This window comes from Triturus cristatus, chromosome 1_1 (genome assembly GCF_964204655.1).
Source record: "Triturus cristatus chromosome 1_1, aTriCri1.1, whole genome shotgun sequence".
NCBI classification, from domain to species: Eukaryota; Metazoa; Chordata; class Amphibia; order Caudata; family Salamandridae; genus Triturus; species Triturus cristatus.
In genome coordinates, this window is record NC_140579.1 from 592,330,838 (window position 1) to 592,353,977 (window position 23,140).

At 45.9% G+C, this 23,140-nt stretch overlaps 1 protein-coding gene across 1 annotated transcript in view; it reads left to right on the forward strand.

Annotated features, from left to right (window-relative positions):
* ILRUN (inflammation and lipid regulator with UBA-like and NBR1-like domains) overlaps positions 1–5,960 on the forward strand; it is a 550,951-nt gene extending 544,991 nt beyond the window's left edge. Inside the window, exon 8 of the mRNA XM_085643410.1 lies at positions 1,785–5,960. Within this exon, the coding sequence (XP_085499536.1) occupies positions 1,785–1,888 (104 nt within the window). The 3' untranslated portion in view covers positions 1,889–5,960. The remainder of the gene's footprint in view (positions 1–1,784) is intronic.
* The last annotated feature ends 17,180 nt before the right edge of the window (positions 5,961–23,140 follow it).

Below are 23,140 nucleotides of genomic sequence, written 5' to 3' on the forward strand. Positions count from 1 at the left end.
GGCTGACCGCTTGGTTGTTGCTTTCTTTGGATCCACTCTGTCCTTCCCGTGAGAAGATTTACCCCCAAAAAAGTCTATGGACTCCTGGTAGAAGGAGCCTTTGGCCTTGTGGGGAGTTAGGCTGCAATTTCCCAGGCATTGAAGAGTGGCTGGGAGGTGTCTGGTGATCCTCTTGGGTGTTTGAGAACACTAAAATGTCGTCACTTAGGTTAATGACCTTGATGGCGTTTTGAAAGACTACTGCCGCCATCCTGAAGCTCAGTCTTCTGTACCTCCGGAGGCCCACGTGGGTGGAGAACGTGGCTCTAGTTCCAACTTGTGGTACCCAGCATTCAAATCAAGTTTTGAAAACCACATGGCGCTATTGAGGTCCACCACTATGTCATCCATTGTGGATGTCAGATGGCGTTCTCCCTTGACTGCTTGATTTGGGAGGCGCATGTCCACGCACAGCTGAATGGCTCCCGGCTGTTTGGGTTTTGGTGCGATGACTAACGGTGACACCCATGGAGTCAGGCCAGACACTTTCTTTATGACATCGAGGTCCTCCAGCTTCTTCAGTTCCGCTTCCACTTGAGGGCATAGATGGAATGGCACGCTATGCCGCAGAGCTGTCGCTCTGACTCTTGAGTCAATGTGAAATTTGAACTGTTTTCCTTTGAGCTTTCCTAGACCCTCAAACAGTTTCAGGAACTCCTGCAGGATAGCTTTGGCATGAGTCATGTACTTGGTTTGCAACGAAAACCAGGCCCAAGTCTTCCGCTGTGTGGCAGCTGTGATATGGAATCTGGCCGTCGTGGTGTGTTTGTCGCTGGTGACTGTTGCTTCGATCACCCCTCTGAGTGGGGGTGGATGACTTCCTCCATATGTATATATTCTGGCTTTCGTGGAGGTGAGCGGGGGTGGAGACAATCGCTCATATTGGTGAGAGTCCATGACATTTACGGACGCACCCGTAGCAATCGATGCTTGAACGGTGGATCCGGCTACTCTGACGGAGCACATGGGGGGAGGCCTCTTCTGTTTGTCCGACCGGCTGACAAAAGATGTGACAAATACATCGCCATCGTCGTCTTCCATTGTAAAACTGCGCCCCTGTGCCGGGCCTTCCTCTCGGGTCTGCGGGTCGTTGAGTGACAGCTGCTGCAGTTGTTGCGTTGCCCCACGGGGCTTGGTGTAGGTTTGTCAAAACTTTCTACAACTGGAGCAGATCTTCCCTTTGGCAACACACAGGTCCGCTGGGGGATGCTCTGTTCCGCATTTGCCTCATATCCCACCCTCGTTGCCAATGTGACGTGGCCTGAAGGGGGTCAGGGCCTAGCGCAGTGCATTAATAATGATACACCACTCACTGGTACACTATTAGCGGGAAGACCCCGGGCGATCTTCCATCCTTTATTACCTCGGGACTAGCTCGCCCCGAGGAGTGCGTGCTCTGATACAATGTATGGGAGAGCCCGGACGATTCTCTACAGTGTGTATCCTGATATCTTTCTGCTGCTGTGTCACACTTAGTCTGATTATTTTTTTCCCCGGATGTTCGTGTTCCTGGCTGTTTGCCCCTTCGCCCCATTTCTTTGCTTGACAAATGCAGGTTTTCTGACTGAACACTTTACTAATTTAGATCATAAAATTGCATTTTTGATAGGTCGAGCGCAAATGTGTTACTTCAATGTCGTTGCTTAATCTTGGTTTTAGTAAGCAATAATGTTCATTTGCATTCTCTGACTTAACTAGTGCCTACTTCATTTAAAATGACTTATTTTTCTCTTTCTCTTCAACAGAGTTTCCACGGCCCATATCCCTTTGGACAGTCTTAAACAAAAAACGGGTGTTCGTTCACGAAGACAAAGCAGGACGCCGAACTTTGGGCGAAAGGGGAATGTGATTGCCGGGGATTGTTGCAGGGGTAAACGTGGGCGTGCCATTTGACCTACTAGAGGATGCTTTGTTGCCCCTCCACCTCTGCACCCTGGAAGACAACATAAAGAAGAATCCCAGGCCATAGTCTGCGAAATCCGCATCTGCATGCGTGTGCGCGCGCCAGGCTGAGAGCGTGCTATGAAAATGCTACTGACAGGAATTTCCGACACAAAAGTTACATATATCTCCCACACAACGAACACTGACCGAATCTAAGTAGTATGAGGATTTAAAAAAGAGAAAAGCCATCTTTAAGTAAGACAAAAAATCTAATGGACAAACATTTTTGCCTATGGAGCGATTGTATTTGTGAGCAAATTATTTTCATTTCTTTTTTGTGCAATGGTCAACAGGTGTGTGCTTTTTTTAAGCCATTGTTTTGCAAAGCAGACTTCGTCTTGCCTCAGTGGCACTCCACTGAGTGTTGTATCAACTGGAGGCCGAAAGTATCGGTATTTTTCCTCTCTCAATGTTTTAGTATCAAAGTTGTGAATGGATTTTCTTTTTATAGTCCCTGAGCTTTTTTTTCTTTTAGTCTGTTCTTGTGCGTGTGTTTGGCTAATGACGATGGGGGCAGATTGGAGGTAATGACCTATTTGGGAAAAACTGAGGTCAATGTTAGAAAAGAGTTTCTAGTTTTTGGTCTGCTTCGCTCCGCATGGGTTGGGATGTTGAGTCACCGATATCCGTTTTGCAAGTAGGAGGAAGGGAGAAGGGTTGTTAATGTATATCTGCATAAACAAAGCATGCCGTCTTCACTGTGACGGTCTTGATTGCTTATCAGTATCTTGTTAGTTGTCTTCTGGTTCCCGTTTACCTCATCATCTAGTCTGATGTCTTCTTTTCTCATTCAGAATAATTGTGGTCCACAACCGACTGACTGCGCAAATCCCTTTCCAAGACAGTCCTAGTTTTTCTCTTTCTGTTTGCAACACCACTTTTTCCCTATACCTTCAGGCTTGACTGAGTGCAGTGGCATTGCATTTCTGAGACAGGCTGCTAGGGCTCCAGCCCACGAAGATGGTCCACTGGGTGGGATATGCACTGTACAGTTGAATTCACCTACTGTTAGAAGATATTCCTCACGGAGGTTGAATGTGTTATTTCTTGTCATCAGTCCAAGAACTAAGCAGAATGGCACTTCCAATTTCCTGATTGTGTGCCCGTAAATGGACATCTTCCAACTTTTTGGGGCAAGTCACAAAAACCAAGAGGGAATTGGTAGTCCCTAACATTTAGTGACACCAAGTGGTTTATTGGTTTTGACTGTATTAACATAAAATAGTATTGCTACTAACGTCAAAATGTAAAGTAGTGGTGGTGCAGTTTAACAGACTGCCGAACCGTTCTGCTCCTGTATGTCTTCATTGTTTTGTCTGCTACGTGACTCACTGTCCACATATGTCTCAAACAAGGAAGCCCAAATGCAGTGACTTTGCCTCCTGTAAGCGACAATATTGAGTGATCTAGACCTTGAAGAAAACATTCAGTAATCTTTCTGTACTCCTTCACGTCTTGTTTTTCTAATTAGATTAGGTAATGGGACCTCGTTGCCCTCAAACAAGATTCTGTGATTTCATTCACATTTTTATGTCAGTGTGAATTGCTTTGTTGATGGATCGCCACAGGACCCTTTATGAATTCACACCTGTTTATATATTTATTTTGTTTTCCCTACTGTTGTCGAGGGAAAGGGTAAAAACACTGTGGAGCACCATTTTCACATTAATTCTTTTTGCAGCCGAGATCCAGTAAATATTTTGAGTCGGTAGAGGCATTTATCAAGAGAAGGGAGTAGCGCTGGCAGGTGGCAGCTGGCTTCTTGTCACCATCCATTTTATCTTTAATATTGGGCTATACCTCCGAATTGTAATTGTTTTTTAGAGGAATGAAAACGCCAAAGAGACTCAAGTTTACTTTCTAGCCACTTATGAGCACTCCGATGCATAGCTGTCTTAGACTGGCTTGCTCTACCAACTCCACAAGGGAGGTGTTCTTTCTCTTACAGCAGTATCACAATCTTTCAGTGCCTCACTGTGGTCCTGTCCTGCACACTAACCTCTTCCCTGTCTCGTAGAAGAGCACTAGACTGGTGACCACGTGTCCAAAATAGACGTTCCCTCTGGACTTCAAATTCATTGGTACATACCCTTCTTGGTTCTGGTAAAGACTTACTTTTTGGGGTGCTTATCTTTTCATGTTATTAGTAACCATAGGAGGGAGATCCAGCCTTTATATGCTTCAGTCATTGGTATAGCTGCTCTCACCTCTTCCATTGAGGTGAGCTGGAGAAGGCGATGGCGTTCTTTTTTTGTTCCCTGGTGTCCAACATTTTCCACATCCTGTTACTAAGCTGTTGAATAGCTAGTGAGCGGCTTGAAAGCTGCTAACTTCTGTATATTTGATATATGGTCTGCTGGATGGAAATGCTGATCTGGATGTCGATGCTACAATATTTTTTTTTAATTGAGTCAGTGATTTGGATTTTGTAAAGGAAACTACTGCGAACTGAGCCACTCTGTCGGAGAAAGCTCACCCTTCCTCCACCGATTTCAGTTATGCTGTGGGTGACTGAGCTGTTTGTGTTGAGTTTGTCTGTTCATCTCTTTGACTTGCAGTGATTGACATCTTTGTTCCCTCTCCTCACCCCTGTGGTAATTTGGTTGGCTTGTATGGAACCTTTCCGTGTGATAATTCCGAGCCTGGTTCTATGTCTGAGCCGTCTCTTTTTGCACACTCCCGAGTGCCTTCCATCTTCCTGCGTGGTATTTTATTTGGTAGAGGATTTCTCACTTGTGAAACTACTAAGCTAGCAAGGTGAGTGTGCCTCCTGCTATATTGTTGGGCTAAATCTGAAGTTCATTCTCCTGCAACGATTTAGTTTGCACCCCCTACAGTGACTTGCTGAGTTTTAATTCTGCAGTTCTCATAGCCGCAGCGTGGTTGTGTACAAGCCCCTAACAGCTGAATTCATAGCGTTCTTCTTCCCCACCCCCTTCCCACGAAGTCATTTAATCGGTTTCCTTTCCGCATTACAAACCCCAGCAAAAAGTGTACTTTCAGCAGAACTGGTGTCCAGTGCTTGAAGAGCCCAGGGGTTAATTCTATTAGTTTACATTAAGAGGAATGCTATTTTAGTTCCCGCTTCTCTCCCGCACGAGGCTGATCACCAATGTATTCCGGTTTTAGGCTATTTCTTGGTCAGGTTTATAAGTGATCATAAAGAACTCTGTAAAAACGCAAACCGCCACATCATGAAGCCCTGTTGAGGAGCAGTCAGTGAGTATAGTGTCTCCTCGAGTCACAAACACTTAAAGTCGTGGCTTATATAATGCTCACGCTCCGGATGTCTTGACTGGAGCCCTAATTGGCTATGCTTTTGGGGTGAGAAATCTGACTGGTAGCACAGACTCATGTGCCCGATGGTTAGGACTTCAACTTCACTGCTGCATTAGATGTTACTGCTATCCTGCTTTTGCTCCCTGCTGTTGTGTGCCCCTGACCGGCACTACTACCCTGTGACAAGCGACCGCTGCCCATTTCTGGGTTGAATTTACCCCTCACCGGCGCTCCTGTGTGAGCTGTTTATGGTTTCCCTAATTGGTGAGCTCATGCCAGGTGCTTCTTTGTTCTAAGGGCCTGCTGCCCGGTTTTTAGTCGAACCCTACTGATCTTGGTGTATGGTGTCTGATGTCCGCTGTCTGAGTAGACCGTCTGATTGGCCCTTCTGCCCACTGTCTTCGTCGGGAGTTGAACCGCTAACCGCCACTGCCGCCTAAGATGCCTATGATTCCAGTCTGGGCTTTTGGTGGTTCTTTTCTTTTTCTTTCTTGTGTGAGGCATGTGCTGGTTATTTGGCGGTCTGTATGATGTAGTAGGGAGTGCACGTGTAGAACACAAGGCAGTGTGTTGTTGGATTTTCCGCTCTGCAGGGAATCTTCCGATAGCACATTTGGGTAAATAAACACAAGAAAAAATGAAAATACAAAAGGAACTTTCCTTCATGTATAAATTAATATTTGTACGATTAAATGAACACTGACAAAATGTAATTGCACTGTTACTTCGTGTATTTTCCTTTTTCTTTCCCTTCCCAGTTGGTGCTCCCCAACTGCAGAACATAAGCGCACACATCTGACTCAGTTTGTGGAAAGGTACACTGGTGGCTTATCAGACAGACATGGCATGCCCTGTACAGATGTTTTTTTCCATGATGGAGAACTGAACTTGGGAGGACAGTTGCCCACTTTGGCATACATCAAGTCCTCTCATGCCCTCATTTTTAGGTCTTGCTTAATAGTTTGGCTATCTGTGTACATATTGCTGCCTCTTTAAAAAAAGTTTTTTTTATATAGAATGGGCTTTGGCTCTGCCCAGAGGAATATTCATGTCTTACCCCATGCCAGTAGCTGCTAGGTGCAACATTCAATCTCCTGTTGCTTTCTTGTATTGCAAGCATGAGGATTATTTTTGACATCTCAAAAACACACTGAATCATGACATTCAATTTTGTATCTCATAGCTGCATTGTATTCAGAAAGCAATTTGTTTTTTCACTGCAACCACTATTTGCAAATATTTCATTCAATATTCAGAATGCAGACCAAAACTATTGACTTTGTCAGTACTTGTTTTTCTTAGATACCTACACTCCTTTATTTTTTGTTTTCTGATAAAATTGCATCTTGGGACCATTCAATACTGTAAGGTTGAAGATGGTCTGCTTTTTTAGGTGGATAGATGGAAGGTAGTATCCAGCCAGACACCCATTTATGAGGGATCTCATACAGTTGTCTTGTAGAGACATACACTTTGCCCTCCAAACCTGGAGACAATCACTCACTATTCTCACTCTAGATAAAAGGGGAATGATATGAGCCATTTTCTAAGAAGCTTTTATCTCCCAGCCCTCTACTGCTAGCAGTCAAAGTTGTAGTTTAATATATATTTCACCGTTCACAAAAACTGTTATCCCCAGAACCCACCGAGAGCATGGCAATCTTGGGTTGGTGATGCTGCATACTGTAAAGTAGGTTGATATTGCTTTTGTGTTGGTGCCCTACAAACTTAATTCAAAGCTTATGGTGATAAAGTATATAAATGCTCAGTTTGCAACATTTTAAAAAATTAGTTTTCCTAACCCATTTAATTAATTTTGATTGTCTTTATGATATCCCTTCAGATAACATTCTATGCATCATGCGGGTCCACTCAGCCTTTCATCTGCCTGAGGTCGATAAAATGAGTACCATTGAGTTGGGTAACAACAAACATCTGTTATTCAAAGCCAAGATACCCGTAGTGGTGAACGTGCGCTTTACAAATACACATGTTATGTCATACGTGTTCCTTCTCTTACTTGTGAACGGAGGACTTTTTGAAATCACCTTTTCCTAATTTAAGCAAAAGCTCACACATCACCAGTGGCCTCCTAGATGGTGTCATTGGTGATGTGTTTTCTCATCGGTAATTTAATCAATGACGTATTTTGAGTTGCCATCAGTGATGACCTTGTCATTTAAGATGTCCAGTCATGAACAGTGCATGATGGTATTTTAGCTAACATTTGTGTAGCTACATAAATGGCCAGTTGCTTGAGTTTTGTTCTGTGATCATAACTTTATTGTAATAATGGGAATTTCTGAGTCTTTTTTTTAAGAGGCTAATTTATGAGCAGAATAATCCATATTTTACCCTTAAATTTAATATATATATTTTTTTTTATTTGCTACATCCACCCCTTATAAAAAACTGTTTGTGCTGTGTTGAGCCTTCTGCACTAGCCCAAGTAAAGGTATAGTTTCATGCCAAGTTTGGTGTAATTCAGCGCAGAGGCATTTGTTGATAAGTAAAGTTTCTTATGGGAGTTACCATATTTTCACACCAAAGGGAAATAATTTTTAATGGGTTGGTCAAGGACATTTGCATAAGCCTTTCCTCCGATCCAATTCGGAATGCAATTTCCAAACAGACAATGTTTAACAATGATGATCCTCATTGTTACGGACTGGCTACAGACTCTCACGCCCTCATGTGTTGGTGTGGTCTCACACCAAGGGCATTGGTGCACAGCAGCAGAAACACCACCTGCTCATAAATTCCTAACTCTGTATTGTACGAACTAAGCCACCACCTCAGGGATAACATTTAAAGTTTTGATTCATGTGACTTCCATGAATCAAGACTTTCAATGTTGTTCTTGGAGTGCCAGGTTTGTTTTAACCTCACACAGCGCAGTGCTCAGAGTGTATTCACTGGAAAAAGTTACGGTTAACTTTAGTTATAATATCGCAACATGTGTTTAAAAAACCTCAGAAATTGATCTAAAGAACAAGTTAAATTACTGTTATAGTTACAAATTAAAACTGACTAAACACTGAAATTTGCAAGTTAAGATTAGGATTACAATCCATGAACCGCACAACAGCATGCAAACCATAACTGGCACACCAAATGCAATGCTAATGACCTCACATTTAAAGAAACAGATGCAGTTTCACTTGTATATGCTCATCTGTGAGATGTTTTAGAACATCACATTACCCATACCTCTTTGCACTATAGATATGAAACTATGAATGTAGCATCAGTTATTGGTATAAATATCGTGAGGTCATAAACACTGCATTTTTAAAGATTCCGCTGTTTATATTTTTTAGAAAGTTTTTCAAAGGTTTTACCTCTTGTTTATGGGAGCTCAGGAAAACTTTATCAAAACTCATGCCCTTTCTTTGTAGCCAATCCCTAAAGCATTCCTTCAACAACTTGTATAACATAGCCTTCTGGTACACTGCCAAGGACTATGCCTATTGTGAAAATCCCTGAACCCAAGTTATAGGCCAGGGCTGCAGGCAAGGGCCTTTAAGAAGAGATGAGGGTCTTAAGCAAATTGTAAAGCATCTGGCAAGAGGGCAGTTATGCTAATAGAAGAGAAGGAAAAAAGAATTTAACTGTTGGAGTAGACTGCTACACCAGCCATTATTTGGGCTGAGCCAACTGTGGAACTCTCAAAATTCGTGTTCTAATAGACATTACTTTGATTTATAGGTTCATTTAAATTTATGATTTTGTTCACAGGAACTCTGTACATTTTTACATAATACCAGAGTGGCGATAAGCACTCTTTTCTTTCTTAACAAAAATGGTTCACAATTTCCATGGGAATCAATCCTTTTCTCTAGTGACTTTCTTTAAAAATCTGTCCTCTCTAACAAAGTCCTTTTTACACATATTGGATATTAGAAGGTTTTTGTGAATCCCCTCAGATAGAACCAAGTTACATCACAAAATCTAAACCATTCTTTAAAAAGTATGCGGCCATTCATTTTAGTTTATATACTTCTGACCAGTCAACTTCTAGGTGAGTATGTTATTTTTTTATTTTTACTTGTAGAGCATTGAACTTCTTGTTTCTGCTTTTTGATTATAAAGGGACATGTATAGCATGGATAAAAACCTGCCAATAAACAAGTGCGATTACTTATTAAAAAGACAACCTTTTTGGGAGTGCTTGAAGTTAGACAGAGCGGGTTCAGCGCAGAGATTGAGATGTGAAGATGTTCCAGAGTTTTGCTGCTGTTAGAGGAAAGGAATGATCATCAAGGGAGCCGTTATTGCAACTGAGTACAAAAAGATGGAAGATCTCAAGGAATGCATGGACTAGTATGGTGTAATTTTTATGGCAGTAACGAAGATTACTTCTCATGTCTGACTTTATGCGCACTACTCAGTGCGTTGAGAGACTCACGAGTGGATGGCAGCCAATGTAGGGGTAAGAGCACAGGCGTGATATGTTCTTTCTACTGTCCCACATGACAATATTGTGAACTAGCTGAAGGCAATGGAGGAATTTTTCTGGGAATTCCAGGTAAGTAGAATTAGCATAATCAATCCATAATTGGATGTGTGAATTTGTTACCGTGTTGTGCAAGCTGAAATCAATAACAGTAAAAATGTTTTTAAGAACGTACAATTGGGCAAGGCATTTGGAGGCAACTCTCATAGTTAGGGCCTCCAGCGATAATGTGGTGCAAGAGCAGTCCCAGATTGTGTACCACTTTTGAGGGCATGTGTGGGGAGCCCATTGTTTCCAACCACATTGACGTTCCCTGAATATGTACACAGAATCTCAGTCTATGTATAATTTAGCCTCAGAAAAATATTCACCATAGACTTCCAAACAACCGACCGAGCTCTCTATTTTAAACAAACTTTATTGCCTTTTACATGTTATACAGTTGATTGGCTGGTTGCGGTACAAGTAAATACAAAGCATGGTCACTTTTAATATATCACAATACATAACCTGCATGGTCCTAAGATCATGAATCCTGGTTCTATCAGTCACATTCTTGGTCTGGTAAAGCTTCTGCAAACAGGCCTGAAGGTCCTCCCCTTCCCCAACAAGATAACTGAACTCTCCCCCCTCACTGTTATGTCACCTAGATGAGCACAACCAACGAGGAGGTATCCATAACCATTGCGGAGGGCTGAAGGGACAAGATACAAAATAGATTGGAGGGGGAAGAGCCACCGACTGAGATTCAAGAGAAGAGCTATAAATCTGTACACGCCAGCCAAGTTACTCTGCTAATACTAGTCCCACAGTTTCCTTAAGCATCACTGAAGAGCTCTCATTAGTCATTTGGTGTGCAGCACCTAAAATCCATAGACTAGAAGTATAAAGCTTCTCAATCAGATCCTCCTTACATCAGAGGTCAGCTTCCTGCATACTCCTTGAAAGTCAACACAGCCGCAAGTGTGGCAACGCTCTGGGTACTAGTGATGCTCCACCCCAGAACAAGAAGAGCAGGAAGATTGACATGGCCGGTACATGTGCTGGGGCCCAGTCAGTCACCCAGTGGCGTACTGCCAGTTCAATCGTCCTGCTTTCCAGTTGTAACTGGGCGCACTGGGATCAAATGGAAGAGCTCCTCCAGCACCTCCAAAAGCCATACCGGAAACGATTCGATGACCATGTCACCGAGGGTAAAATTGTATCCAACACAACAATTGTGTGCCCTGGACGCCATTGGCACTGTGGCGTGTAGAATCAATTTGAGCATACTTCTCCAATGCCATGTCTCATTGCATGTCTCTGCCTTCAAGCCCGAAGTGCAACCATACCTGCTCTTTGATGGGGAGCACTTCTTTGGAATGCTCGTTAACCAGATGTTTAAGAAAATCTCGGACAGCCAAAGCTATATGTGCGCTCCAGACACCTTCTCCCTGTGGCTCATTTTGCAGGTCCCAGTACCATGTAAGCATCAAATCCACCTCCTCTGAAGCCTCTACCTCCTTTCAGAGGTAGTAGAGCAAGCAAACCACTTCACAGGGCTATTCCAGTGGGGGGGGGTTATAGGGGTAACGGCTCTGGAAGGTAGAGGAAAGACTGGTGACGCTGTCATACGGTTTCTAGAATTAAGTAGGACTGTGTAGCCAGACAACATAAACATCAGAATATGGGCACTGAGTCCACAAATATCAAAGTATGTGTGCCCAATTCCTTGCTAGTTCACAGTGCCCCATCTGAACTCCTAACCTGACCAGAGTACCGGATGGTATCTGCAACCTCAGAACATGACCCCTCTAATTCCCCAAGGAAATTGTGGCTACAGATGTACCCTTTCGCTGTTTACTTTTGCATGCCCATGGAAAACACAATAAAGATAAAAGACGGCTTTTCAAACATTTATTGAAATAATTGTATATTTGAGCTGCAATTATTAAAGGGATGAAACAAAGCATTTTAACCAGCATTACAAGAATGGTGAAAAAGATGCAGTTCATTCATTATAACATTTCTGTGTGATCACGATTAGATTTACACTCCTACCTACATTGAGAGCATAGTGGGAGTACTCTCTGCCAGATCCCTTTGGATAGCCTAAACCCTATAACTGTGTATTAACTAGACATCTTCTAATGGTGACTTTTTAAATGCACTAACAAGACATTGTCCTTAGAAATTATTCTGCATTCACCACATTTCTTTATGTTGCTCGTACACCCTGCCAAAAGCTAAGGAACATTGAATGCAATGCCCTTGCATTTTGTTGTCCGGTTGGAGACTGCTCTAAGATTCCAGACTAACTATAGCATCAGCTCTGCACCTTTGACACAGTGTGGTCAGAACAGCCCTGTTGCTATATAAACTGCCACTAAGACAAATTTGGCCGAGGGGCACTTCTGCAGAGAATATCCTGGAACGCTGTGCACTGTGATGGAGATGGAGCCCTGCTGACTCTAACCATCATCCTGCAAAAGACAATAGCCTGCTCTACACCAGATCAGCTTCCTGATACATCATACACACTCAGAGAGGAGCGTGTGTCCTCAATGCTCCTCAACTCCATCACCACAACAGGCGAGCTCACCAGAGACTGTGGTCTCTAATCAAAGTGCAGGGATGTGAACTGCACAAAATAATGTCAGAATTCAGCTCCCTGGCCAAATAGAGCCACAAATCAAAAGAGAATGTGAGTAGCGCTGGGAGGCTAATCAAGACTTTGTTGCATATGGAAACTAGATACAAAAGTTATGTCAGTAAATTAATATCATTCTCGTTTCTCTTCAATAAGACAATACATTAAGAGGCACTTGTCTGTGGTGACAACAGGTCTTATAGGGCCAGCAGGGCCTTTGTTGGTGGATAGGTATGGATGTCATGGAAAATGAAGTTTTTGATATGTTAACTGTAATGTGATTGGCTGCTGTATTTTTGCTGTAAACAGAAGCATAATCTGAAGCCTCCAGTCATGACATAGAATTGTAAGCACAGCGGTATGCAGAAGCGGGTGCTGGGGGCAAAAACGCCATATATGTTATTAGACCCGGTGTATCTGTTGGACGCTCAAAGCTGCAGTCTTTGTGACGCTGTAGTGCAAAATGGCACATGCTCCGCATAAAACAAGCAGTCTCCTGAGTGGCAAGATATTTCCTGGCATGAGCACGACACATACTGCAGCAAGCAGGAAGAGGAGTTTATGAATGGTCGCCCGAGCAACCATTCTGGGAGGAGAGCTAGACAACTCTAGCTCCCCTTGAGCTAGAGTTGTGCACCGCATAGACTTCCATAAAAAGCAGAGAAAGCTATTGATTTGAAAGAACCCACATCTTCAGCTTCTGGACTTATCCGGGCTGTTAACAAAAGTCCAGGAAATGGCGGTCCACGGCAGTGAAACGAGGTCCCCTTTAGACCCAGATACCGTTATGGGGTGGACCCAGCATGCAATATGCTTCCTGTGCCATTTCATTTTAAAGGTGCCAATTCATTCGTATGCAAATGAACCCCAAGGTAACTGAGGTGGCTTCATCAGGGGCCTAACCGTTGGCCAATGGACAGCTCTTTGGAGACAACTTTGTGAAGGATTTAGGAAAGTTTGTTTCACCCTTTTCAGTGCTGCTCAAGGCCCAATCGTCCCTTAAAAAAAGTGTTTCACATTAGCCTTTTTGCCAGGACCACTTGTTATCGAGGTTGAGCACTGGGCGGTGATTAGGTCCAGGCCTCCTCCAGAGGTTTCCACCTCAGAGGATGAGGGGGTTGGGCTAACGCCATGGGAAATGATACCTTTTATCCCCTTCAGAGCCAGAGGCGACGGACGCCGTTTCATCTGGAACAACCACCGATTTGGTACTTCAGTAACCACAGGCACCTATTCAGGTACACATTATTCCACCCGACTTCATTTGGGGGGGGGGCGGGGGGGCAGGGTGCGTCATTTTCTACCCAATTGGCAGCAGATTGAGTGATGCATGGGTTTTAGAGATGGTCCAGGGGTACAAAGTGGAGTTTTACAGGACTCCCAAACAAGATACTCTGCCCTTCCCTCTCCATTTTTCCCAACAAGAAACACAATTCATAGCTCAAATTCAAGAGCTCTTGCGCAAAGAGGCAATTGTCCCGTCCCAACCTCATCCCAGAAGCTTCACCAACACTATCTTCTTAGTGCTTTAAAATGCTTTAAAAAAGTTGGTGGTTACTGGTTGGTACTAAAACCTCTACTAGTTCCAACGCTTGAGTAGACTATCGTCACTTCAAAATGGAGGGCATTCACCTCGTGAGGGATGTACTTTTAGAGAACAGAGAATTACTGTCCCAATATTCCTACATCACTTGCTATTTCTGCAGTTTGAGGTCTAGATTGGTAAGAGTTGACTCTTTTCCTTCGGTCTTTCAGCGACCCCATGGTGCTTCACCAGCTTGATAAGACCGGTCGTTGAGCCTCTGTGGAGGAGGGGATATGAATTGGTAATCTATTTAGACAATGTGATTATAATGACTCAGGAACAGGAATCATGTTTCCCCTACCCTTGACAGTTCCGTTTTTACAGGACATGGTGTTCATTATCACAGTCTCAAAATTGAGCCTGATCCCATCACAGTGTCTGGAATATCTGGGCTTCCTGTACAAGCACACATGAAATTGCCAGTTCAGAAGATAATTTCTATCAAGGAGTTGAGACAGGCCCTCTCAGGTCAGACCGTTTCTTTGCGAGTCCTTGTTAGGATAGTGGGTCTCTTTAGTATCATTCATTAATTCAGGCACTATTTCCAGGCCTCTTCCTCAATCACCTGTTGGCTCCATGAGTGGCAGATGTGTTTGCTTCACGTCTGAACATGCAACTGCCAATCTTCAGTTAGAGACCAGATTTACTAGCAGTGAGCTCTGATACTTTCCTTCTGTGCTGGAAGGGGAATCTACATAATGCCTTTTCCCACTTTATAATGATTCTGAGAGTCATATCCTAGGTGCAACGACAAAGGGTGGAAATTATTCTGGTGATTTTTCTCGAGGGCTCAGCCTTGGTTCTCTTTGTTGCTCAAAATTATATGCGACAGGCTGATTCGGATTCAGAACTTCCTGGAGCTTCTAACAAACCCGGTGGTCTTGCCTCACCCTATCAAGCCAGTTTATCGCTCATGGCTTGGAGCATTTCCAGGCTTTGTTCTACCTCCGTCCTGGGCACCCAGCACTCAGATCAAATATGCAGCAGCATGGCAATGATGGGCTTATTGGTGTGGCAAAAGGGGTGTGGATCCCTTGGGAGCTGACTTGCATTATTAACTTTCTGTATCAGTTAGCCGAACAAAGAATGGCGTACTAATCCGTCAACAATTTTCGGTCTGCTATATCTGCAAGACACCACCTGGTGGATGGTAAACCAGTAGGGGAGCATCCCTCAGTTTGCGAACTTCGATGAGTTATCCGGCTAGTTCAGCCTCCCTAGCCAAGATACTCGGTCTTATAGGATGTGGATGCAGTTCTTCAATTCTGAGAGCTTGGCTGGTGAATTGAGATCTATCTAGGAAACCGTTGTCAGCAAAACTTATTGTACTTTTGTATCCCATTTCCTGTTGGAGAGTATCTGATGTAAAAGCCCTCGACTTAACAAGTAGAGGGTTTTTTTACCATCTGGGTTCACGTTTAAGAACTCTAATGTGCTAAGATGCATTCACCCTGTGTAAGTTACCTAACTTTCCAATTAGTCATAAACTGTGTGGCTGCCAATTGAGAAGCAAATCCAGTTTAAAACCTTATGTTATGTGCACAAAGGAAGAGCGGGGTTGGCTCACGCTATATGCAGAATTTTGTTAAACCTTACCATCCGACCAGATCTCTTCATTCTAGTAGGTTGGCCCTGTGTTCAATCCCGACAGTGAAATGGTCACCCATAGGATTGGGAGGGCTTTTGTTTGCCTATCAGGACCCCAAGCTATAGAACTCCTTCCTTGAACAGCTGAGACAATGTCCCTCACTGTCGATCTTCCGAAGACAGCTGAAATCATGGTTGTTCTGAGATGCTGGTTCTGACTGTCCCTTGCCTGAAGTTTAGCACCAAGAAACCCTCAGGGCTAACTGCACGCTTTTCAAAATTCTAAATTAAAGTAAACTGCGTGTGGTAAGATGTTTAAAGGCTTATGAGGATTGCACCAGAGAGTTGCGTCCGTCTAAGAGAGGGCAGTTGCTTATTACTTTACAAAAGCCCTTCAGCCCAAAGAAGTCTTCTACATTTGCCAGATGGGTTAGATGGTTACTGGCGGAGGCAGGCATAGATACGACCTTGTTTGGTGCACATTCCATCAGATAACAGTGGTATCAAAATTATACTCTCTGGGATCCTGATTGGAGGATATTATGGTTGCAAGCGATTCGTCATCTGATACTACCGTTAAGATTTTCTGTCACAAGCTAATTGTGGATGTGGCTTCCGTTGTTGTGGGACAGCTTTGAACAACCAATATCTGAAGCCTCCTGTCATGTTGGGGGTAACTAAATTAAAGAAAAAAAGACCAGACTCCTCTTGGCAAGGCAAATGCAGCTCTTCACCGTCACGGCAGGGAAAGCAGCTATCTTCATTCAGGTAAACTGGTGGTCTCAATTTCCTGCTTCACAGGCATCCACTTATATAGCAACATGAACAATTCTCTTTGGAAAAAGGTCAAATAATAGATTACTCAGCAGTTACATGTTGGTTACAGAAAACATCTCATCACCTGTGTTCCTAACCTCTTAACCTAGTTTAATTTTCTCTCCAACATTCTCCCTCTCTAGTTGATATTTCATTGACTGGGTCTTCATGTGGCACTAGATGATACGTATTGACTTGAGCATCTACTACTAATATTGGTGTCCTAACTGGAAACATCCCTCTTACATTTGCTCTAATCCTCCTACAACATGCTGAAATCAATTGAATACCAAAGCATATCAATAACAGGGCAACAAGGGCTGGCAACAAGGCTCCCCATCCATGATGATAGTATAAATTACCACCCACTAAGCCAATTATCTGAGGCACCTCCTTCGTCTTCCATTTTCTTCTGTAAATTATGCAAAGTTTGTATAGCCTCTTACAATGTTCCATTTTCTGCATCTTTTGCTGGGACATAAGTACAGCCAGCAGTCTTAGTTTGTGGGCATACCCCTTCATGGCCGCCATAAGGTCAAGTACGTAGTGGTGCTGCATCATTATCAATCTTATGGCACGCAGCTCTTCTTTTATGGCATTAAATCCATCTTTCGTAGTATTTATGGTTCTCGTGAGTTCCCATTGAGTTATCTGTAGTCGTTGAGCAGTTGCCTTTGCCTGAACAAACGTCAGAATACTTTCAAAGAACAACCTCATCATTTAACAACCGGTGCTTTTGGAGATCATCATTCCAAGTGGTAGTGGCATAATACTCTTCAGTTCTTTTCTTTCCATGATGATGATGATGTAACAAAGTTGTTGGATAGCTGATGGGGGTGTTCATGTAATTACTGCTAGATTAACTCCAGGTACTACCGAAAACAGATGTGCATGGTGACCATGGTACACTCCAGTTCGGAGGCAGCTGAACGTACAGTATAGAACGTGCAGTTGATCTCCACACTGCCAATAATAGTCCATGAGGCTGGAGGTAGCCCCCTGCATGTCAACGTTATCTATTGTGGCACTGCAGTTAATATTCCTGCTACATTACCAGTGCTGTTTCCTCTAAAACATACAGAACTTCTGAGGGCTTACTGTACTATCTATCCAAGTGTAATGCGCAACATTACCATCCCATATACGTGCACACTTATATTTTTTTTTACTACATCCTGACTAGTATCAGTACCATTCCATAATGATGTGACCTTATATGAAAATGTGAAATCAGAATGCATGGGCATAAACGGATTCTGTAACTCTAAATTGTGGCCTACGAACTCTATAACCATACGCCTAAGACCGTTTGTATCCATTCTGCGTTAGGACGACATTTTTTCTTAATTCGTGCTAACTCATCATTAATGTCCTGTCTATCTGTAAGGATATATAAAACTTGTGCTGAAGAGTCCTATTTTGTGACCTTAGCGAAAAACTGTACTACCCTAACGTCGTGTCTGCATTCTGGCCTTAATCCTACACAGGTAGAGATGCGAAAGACAGAGCTGTGCTTGTGTGTACTTCTTTAGTTGATTGTAGCCTATCTGATCCTGTGGCATGAGGACTTAAAGAGCAAACATATTGGTACTTTCTGAACCTATGTCTGACGTGCTAATAGCAATTATCTAATAATCTGGTATGGATATTATGGTACACGTTAACATGAATAGAGTGTTCTCTTTGCAGCTGTGTGATGTTAGAGCTAAAATATACATTTCTATAAAAAAAACACTAGTAAAAGTAATAGTGTTAAGAGACAGAAAAAGAAAAAATTACATAACTTTCATTCTATTGATCCAAAGATTTGTCCAAAAGAAGATAATTGTCCAAAGCCAGAGATAGAGGGGGGTAGTCTTCCGGTCACAATCTCTCCCCCTCCTGTTCCATTTACATTGCTGGCAGAATCTGGCATGATGCTGGGTTTAGTCTAATGTCCGATAGATAAATCCAAGGTTTCCTGCCATCTACTTTGAGATCAGTGGGGGTTACCATGATCACAGGTAAAGTCCCGTCGAACTTGGCTTCTCTACAGTTCCAGACAAAGTTTTTAGCAAAGACCGTATCACCTATGTGCACAACTGGAAGGTCGACCTCAGTGGTGACATACTTCTCCTTTGCTATGGTTACCTTTTTAGAAATTAACTTTGGTTAATTCAGAGAGATAAACATGCATTTCATCTTTCAAGATTTCAGTTGTACTTTCTCCCTGTACATTACATAGTGGCAGGAATTTGTATATTCATAGGTTTCCCTCTCACTATCTGTTGGGGGTTTCAGGTGATAATCAGAACTAGGTGTGTTCCTAAGGGAAGAGAGTGCCAATGGTAAGCAATACAACCACTTTTTATGCAACGTTGTGCATAGCTTGTTGATCTTATTCTTTAGCAGGCCATTTAGGCGTTCAACTATGCCATTGCTCTGGGGATGATAAACAAAAGATAGCTTATGTTTTATCCATAACATTGTCGTAAGATGCGTGAAAATTGTATTAGCAAAGTGTGTGCCATTGTCAGATCTTATCTCTTCTGCAATGCCCCCGGGGAGAATCTTCTCACAAATCGGAAACTTAGCAGCATCACAGTGAACGCGTGGTCCTGGTTCAATCCATCGAGGAAAAAAAGACAAGCTACAACTATTAAATACCAGTAGTTGTTGCATGTAACTTGTCCACACAGTCAATATTAAGGGCCTTAAAAAGAATTGTGGTATGGTAGAATCTGTCACCTTCAATGTAGGATTATGAAGGTACATGGTAAGCATATCATGTAAGTTGGGAACAAACCAATCTTGTATTTGCATAGACAAATGATCTCTTGAGATGTGAGCTGGTACGTGCAACAGATCAAGAGCTATCATATGTAAAGCCTGAGGCATCACTGGTTTTCCTGTAGATTTGTCTATAAATTAAGTCATCCCCTGACTGGGACCCTCCTCTAATCTCCCATAACTGTTTTTGATGTGGTGCAGCAGCTTCCTGCGATTCTCAAAGATGTTAACGCACTGATCTGAAAGAAACACGTTAGTTAGATTCCTCACCTTAGAATAGAATATCCCCAGGCGTCAGGCTGGATCCCGAAAGATTTTTCCTCAGCAATACCCCTTGTGCGTCGCTAGGCGTCGTCTGCGGCTCCGCGTCCGTCGTCGGCGTCGTGCACTGGAATCACATTGTCGGAGTACTTAGACGCCACCCTCGCGCGCTGACGTCAGTTTTTCTTTTTTCCGCACCAGACAGCGCCGATCCGGGAAGAGCTTACCCCTTAGTCACTTTTTGACTCTTTTTGGTCTTCTGTCGACTCGACTCTGGTGCCGGTAGGATGCCTGGTTTTAAGGCCTATGACTCCTGTCATCGGCTGATGTCGGTGACGGACCACCATCGCCGGTGCCTTTACTGCCACGATGCGGAGTCGTGCCTCGACTGTCAGGCCTTGACCTCGAAGGCTAGGGGGGAGCGGTCCCGTAAGCTTCTCGAGCTTCGGCACTCGGCTCCGTGCCGTTCCCGGTCCAGGAGGAGGTCCAAGGACCGGTCGCGGAGCCGCAGTCACCATCATCACTCGTCGGGCTCAAAGTCTTCGGGTAAGTCGAAGCGCTCGAAGAAGTCCAAGAGGCGACACCGCTCTTCGGACTCCCCTCGCCGGTCGCGCGACTCGGTCGAGGGTCAGGGTGGTCCCACCCCTGTGGTTCCGTCTGAGCCGCAGTAGCCGCGTCCGTCTCCATACCCGCCGGTCCCTGGGACTGACGCGACTTCGGCGGAGATCAGCGCCTTCCTCTTGGCCATGAGGGGCCTGGCTCCGCCGTCGACGCCTGCCGGCGTGCCTTCGGGTCCCGCCGGGTCGACTGGGCGACCTCGCGAACCGGCGGCTCCGGCCCCAGCGCAGTCGACGACTTCGGTCCCGACATCTGCAGGTCCCCGAGGGATCCAGGCCTGGATCTTTGCCGGCGCCAGACGACCTCATGACGCCTCCTCCGCCGACACCGGTTCCACCCCCGGCGCCGTCCCCGGATGCCGCTGTGCCCCGTTCCTGGCGCGGCGCCGCTCGACGCCGCATCCGACGCCGATGCATGAGCATTTCATCTACCGCCCGGCTCCGGTTATTCCTCCTGTTTATCAGGAATCGGGTGACGGGGGCGACTGGGAGGGGTCTGAGGACAGGCCGACCTTTCACAGGACTGGGCTGACGAACTGGGGGATGCCAGTGGTCTGGACACCTCCCCGGATGCTGGTTTCATCTCTCCTCCGACTGTGGCCTTGGAGGAAGGTGCAGCTTTTTCAGTGGTGCTGCGCAAGGCGGCCGATGCCCTTGGGCTGGAGTTGCCTGTTGTGGCCGTGAGGACTAACGTCCTCGCAGAAGTGCTTCAACCGTCATCAAGCTCCACAGAGCCTCTGCTGCAGTTCAATGAGGCACTCATAGACGTTCTGCAGGGCACCTGGTCCAAGCCCTCCACAGTACCACCTGTGGATCGGAATGTGGCCCGGCGCCACCGCCCTGCTCCGGGCGACCCCAGTTTTCTGTCCCCACACTCCACTCCTGAGTCTGGTTATCCAGGCCTCGACTTCCCAATCCTCCTTCCCGTCCGCTCCTCCGGATCGGGAATCCAAGAGGCTGGAACAGTTCGGAACGAAGCTGTTCTCTTCCCTCAGTTTGGGTCCTTGAATACCGCTTGCCTCTTGGACCGTTATTCCCACTCTCTGGGATACGGTGGAGGATGTGCTGCCCTGTGTCCGAAGGAGGCAGGGTCACGGCTCACCCAGGCGCTTGCTGATGGGCGAGATGCAGCACGGCATGCCATACGGTGTGGACTAGACACCACGGACTCGCTGGGGCGGGCAATTTTAACCACGGTGGCGCTTCGTCGCCACGCCTGGCTACGGTCCACGTCTTTCTCGGGGGATGTCCAGAGTACCCTCATGGATATGCCATTTGATGGCAATCGCCTTTTTGGCGAGAAGGCGGATAGTGCGCTGGCTCGTTTCAAGGACTCCCGGGCTACGGCCAAGTCCTTGGGTCTCTTGGCCCGCGGCCGCAAACTTCCGCCTTTCGTGGCCAAGGAAGGGGCGCCTCCTCACGTCCACTTAGCCACCGGCAGCAGAACCAACCTGCACGCAGTCGCGGACGTGGATTCCGTCGAGGCGGTACTGGAGGACAACGTGCCGGTCAGTCCACATCCACCCCGGCAGCATCAGCCTCAAAGCCCTCCTAGTCCGAGCTTTCAGGCCCATTCCACGCCAGTGGGTGGCACAGTTCGCCATCACCTGCTCCACTGGCGTTCCATTACGTCGGACAGGTGGGTGCTGCAAATCGTCCGAAGGGGCTACTCCCTCCCCTTCGAGACGACCCCTCCAGCCATGCCACCACAATACCACCGCATGTCGGGGGATCACTTGAATCTTCTCTGGGAGGAAGTTACGGCCCTCTTGGCCAAAGAGGCCGTCGACCGCGTTCCTGGTCCAGAAGTAGGTTGTGGTTGCTATTCCCACTACTTTCTGGTTCCCAAGAAGGGTAAAGGGGGCATACGCCCTATCTTGGACCTCAGGAGCGTCAACGCCTTCCTCCGGAAGGAGCGGTTCTAGATGCTCACCTTAGCTCAGGTTCTGGCTGCCCTAGACCCAGGAGACTGGATGGTAGCGTTGGACTTGCAGGACGCTTATTTTCACATCCCCGTCCTGCCGGCCCACCGGTGTTACCTGCGGTTCACGGTGGGTCAGGAGCATTTTCAATTCACCGTGTTCCCCTTCGGCTTCACCAGTGCCCCTCGGGTGTTCACGAAAGTGATGGTGGTGGTCGCAGCTCATCTGCGCAGATCGGGGGTTCCAGTCTTCCCCTATCTCGACGACTGGCTGTTGAAGGCGGGCTCGCCCCAGGCAGTCGTCTCCCACCTCCAGACTACGGCCGACCTCCTGCATTTGCTGGGGTTCTACATCAATGTGCCAAAGTCTCACACCTGAGACCCTCCCAGAAGCTCCTCTTCATCTGAGCGGTTCTAGATTCGGCGCAGTTCTGGGCCTATCCTCCGGAGCAGCGGGTCCGGGATATTCAGGCTCTGATTCCCATCTTTCGGTCTCTATCCTGGGTTTGTCAGGTTGGTGCTGCGGCTTCTGGGGCTGATGGCCTCCTGCATCCTGTTGGTGCATTACGCCAGGTGGCGAATGCGGGCTCTGCAGTGGGACCTGACGTTTCAGTGGGCCCACCATCGTGGCAATCTGTCCGACCATGTCTTGATCTAGGAGGGCACTGTGAAGCAGTTGCAGTGGTGGCTCACGAACCGCGATTGGGTCAGCGGCAGATCCCTCTCCCTACCCCAACCGGAGCACGTAGTAGTGACGGATGCGTCCCTCCTGGGATGGGGGGCCACATGGGGGACCACATGGGGGAGGCGGAGATCAGAGGACTCTGGTCTCCGGCGGAGACTCGGCTCCATATCACCCTTTTGGAGCTGAGAGCGATCCGACTTGCACTGAAGGCATTCCTTCCCGTTGTCCGGGGAAGTGTGGTGCAGGTGTTCACGGACAACACCACCGCCATGTGGTATTGCAACAAACAGGGCGGGGTGGGGTCGTGGACCCTTTGTCAGGAGGCTCTGCGCCTCTGGCCAGGCTGGAACACCAGGGCATCACCCTGGTGGTTCAACATCTGGCGGGCTCCCTGAACGCCAGAGCAGACGAACTCAGCTGCCGGTGCATGATGGATCAAGAATGCCGTCTAAACTCGGACGTGGCGCAAGGCCTCTTTCGGCAGTGGGGAGAGCCTTGGTTAGATCTATTCGCCACCGTAGAGAACGCGCAATGTCCGCAGTTCTGCACGTT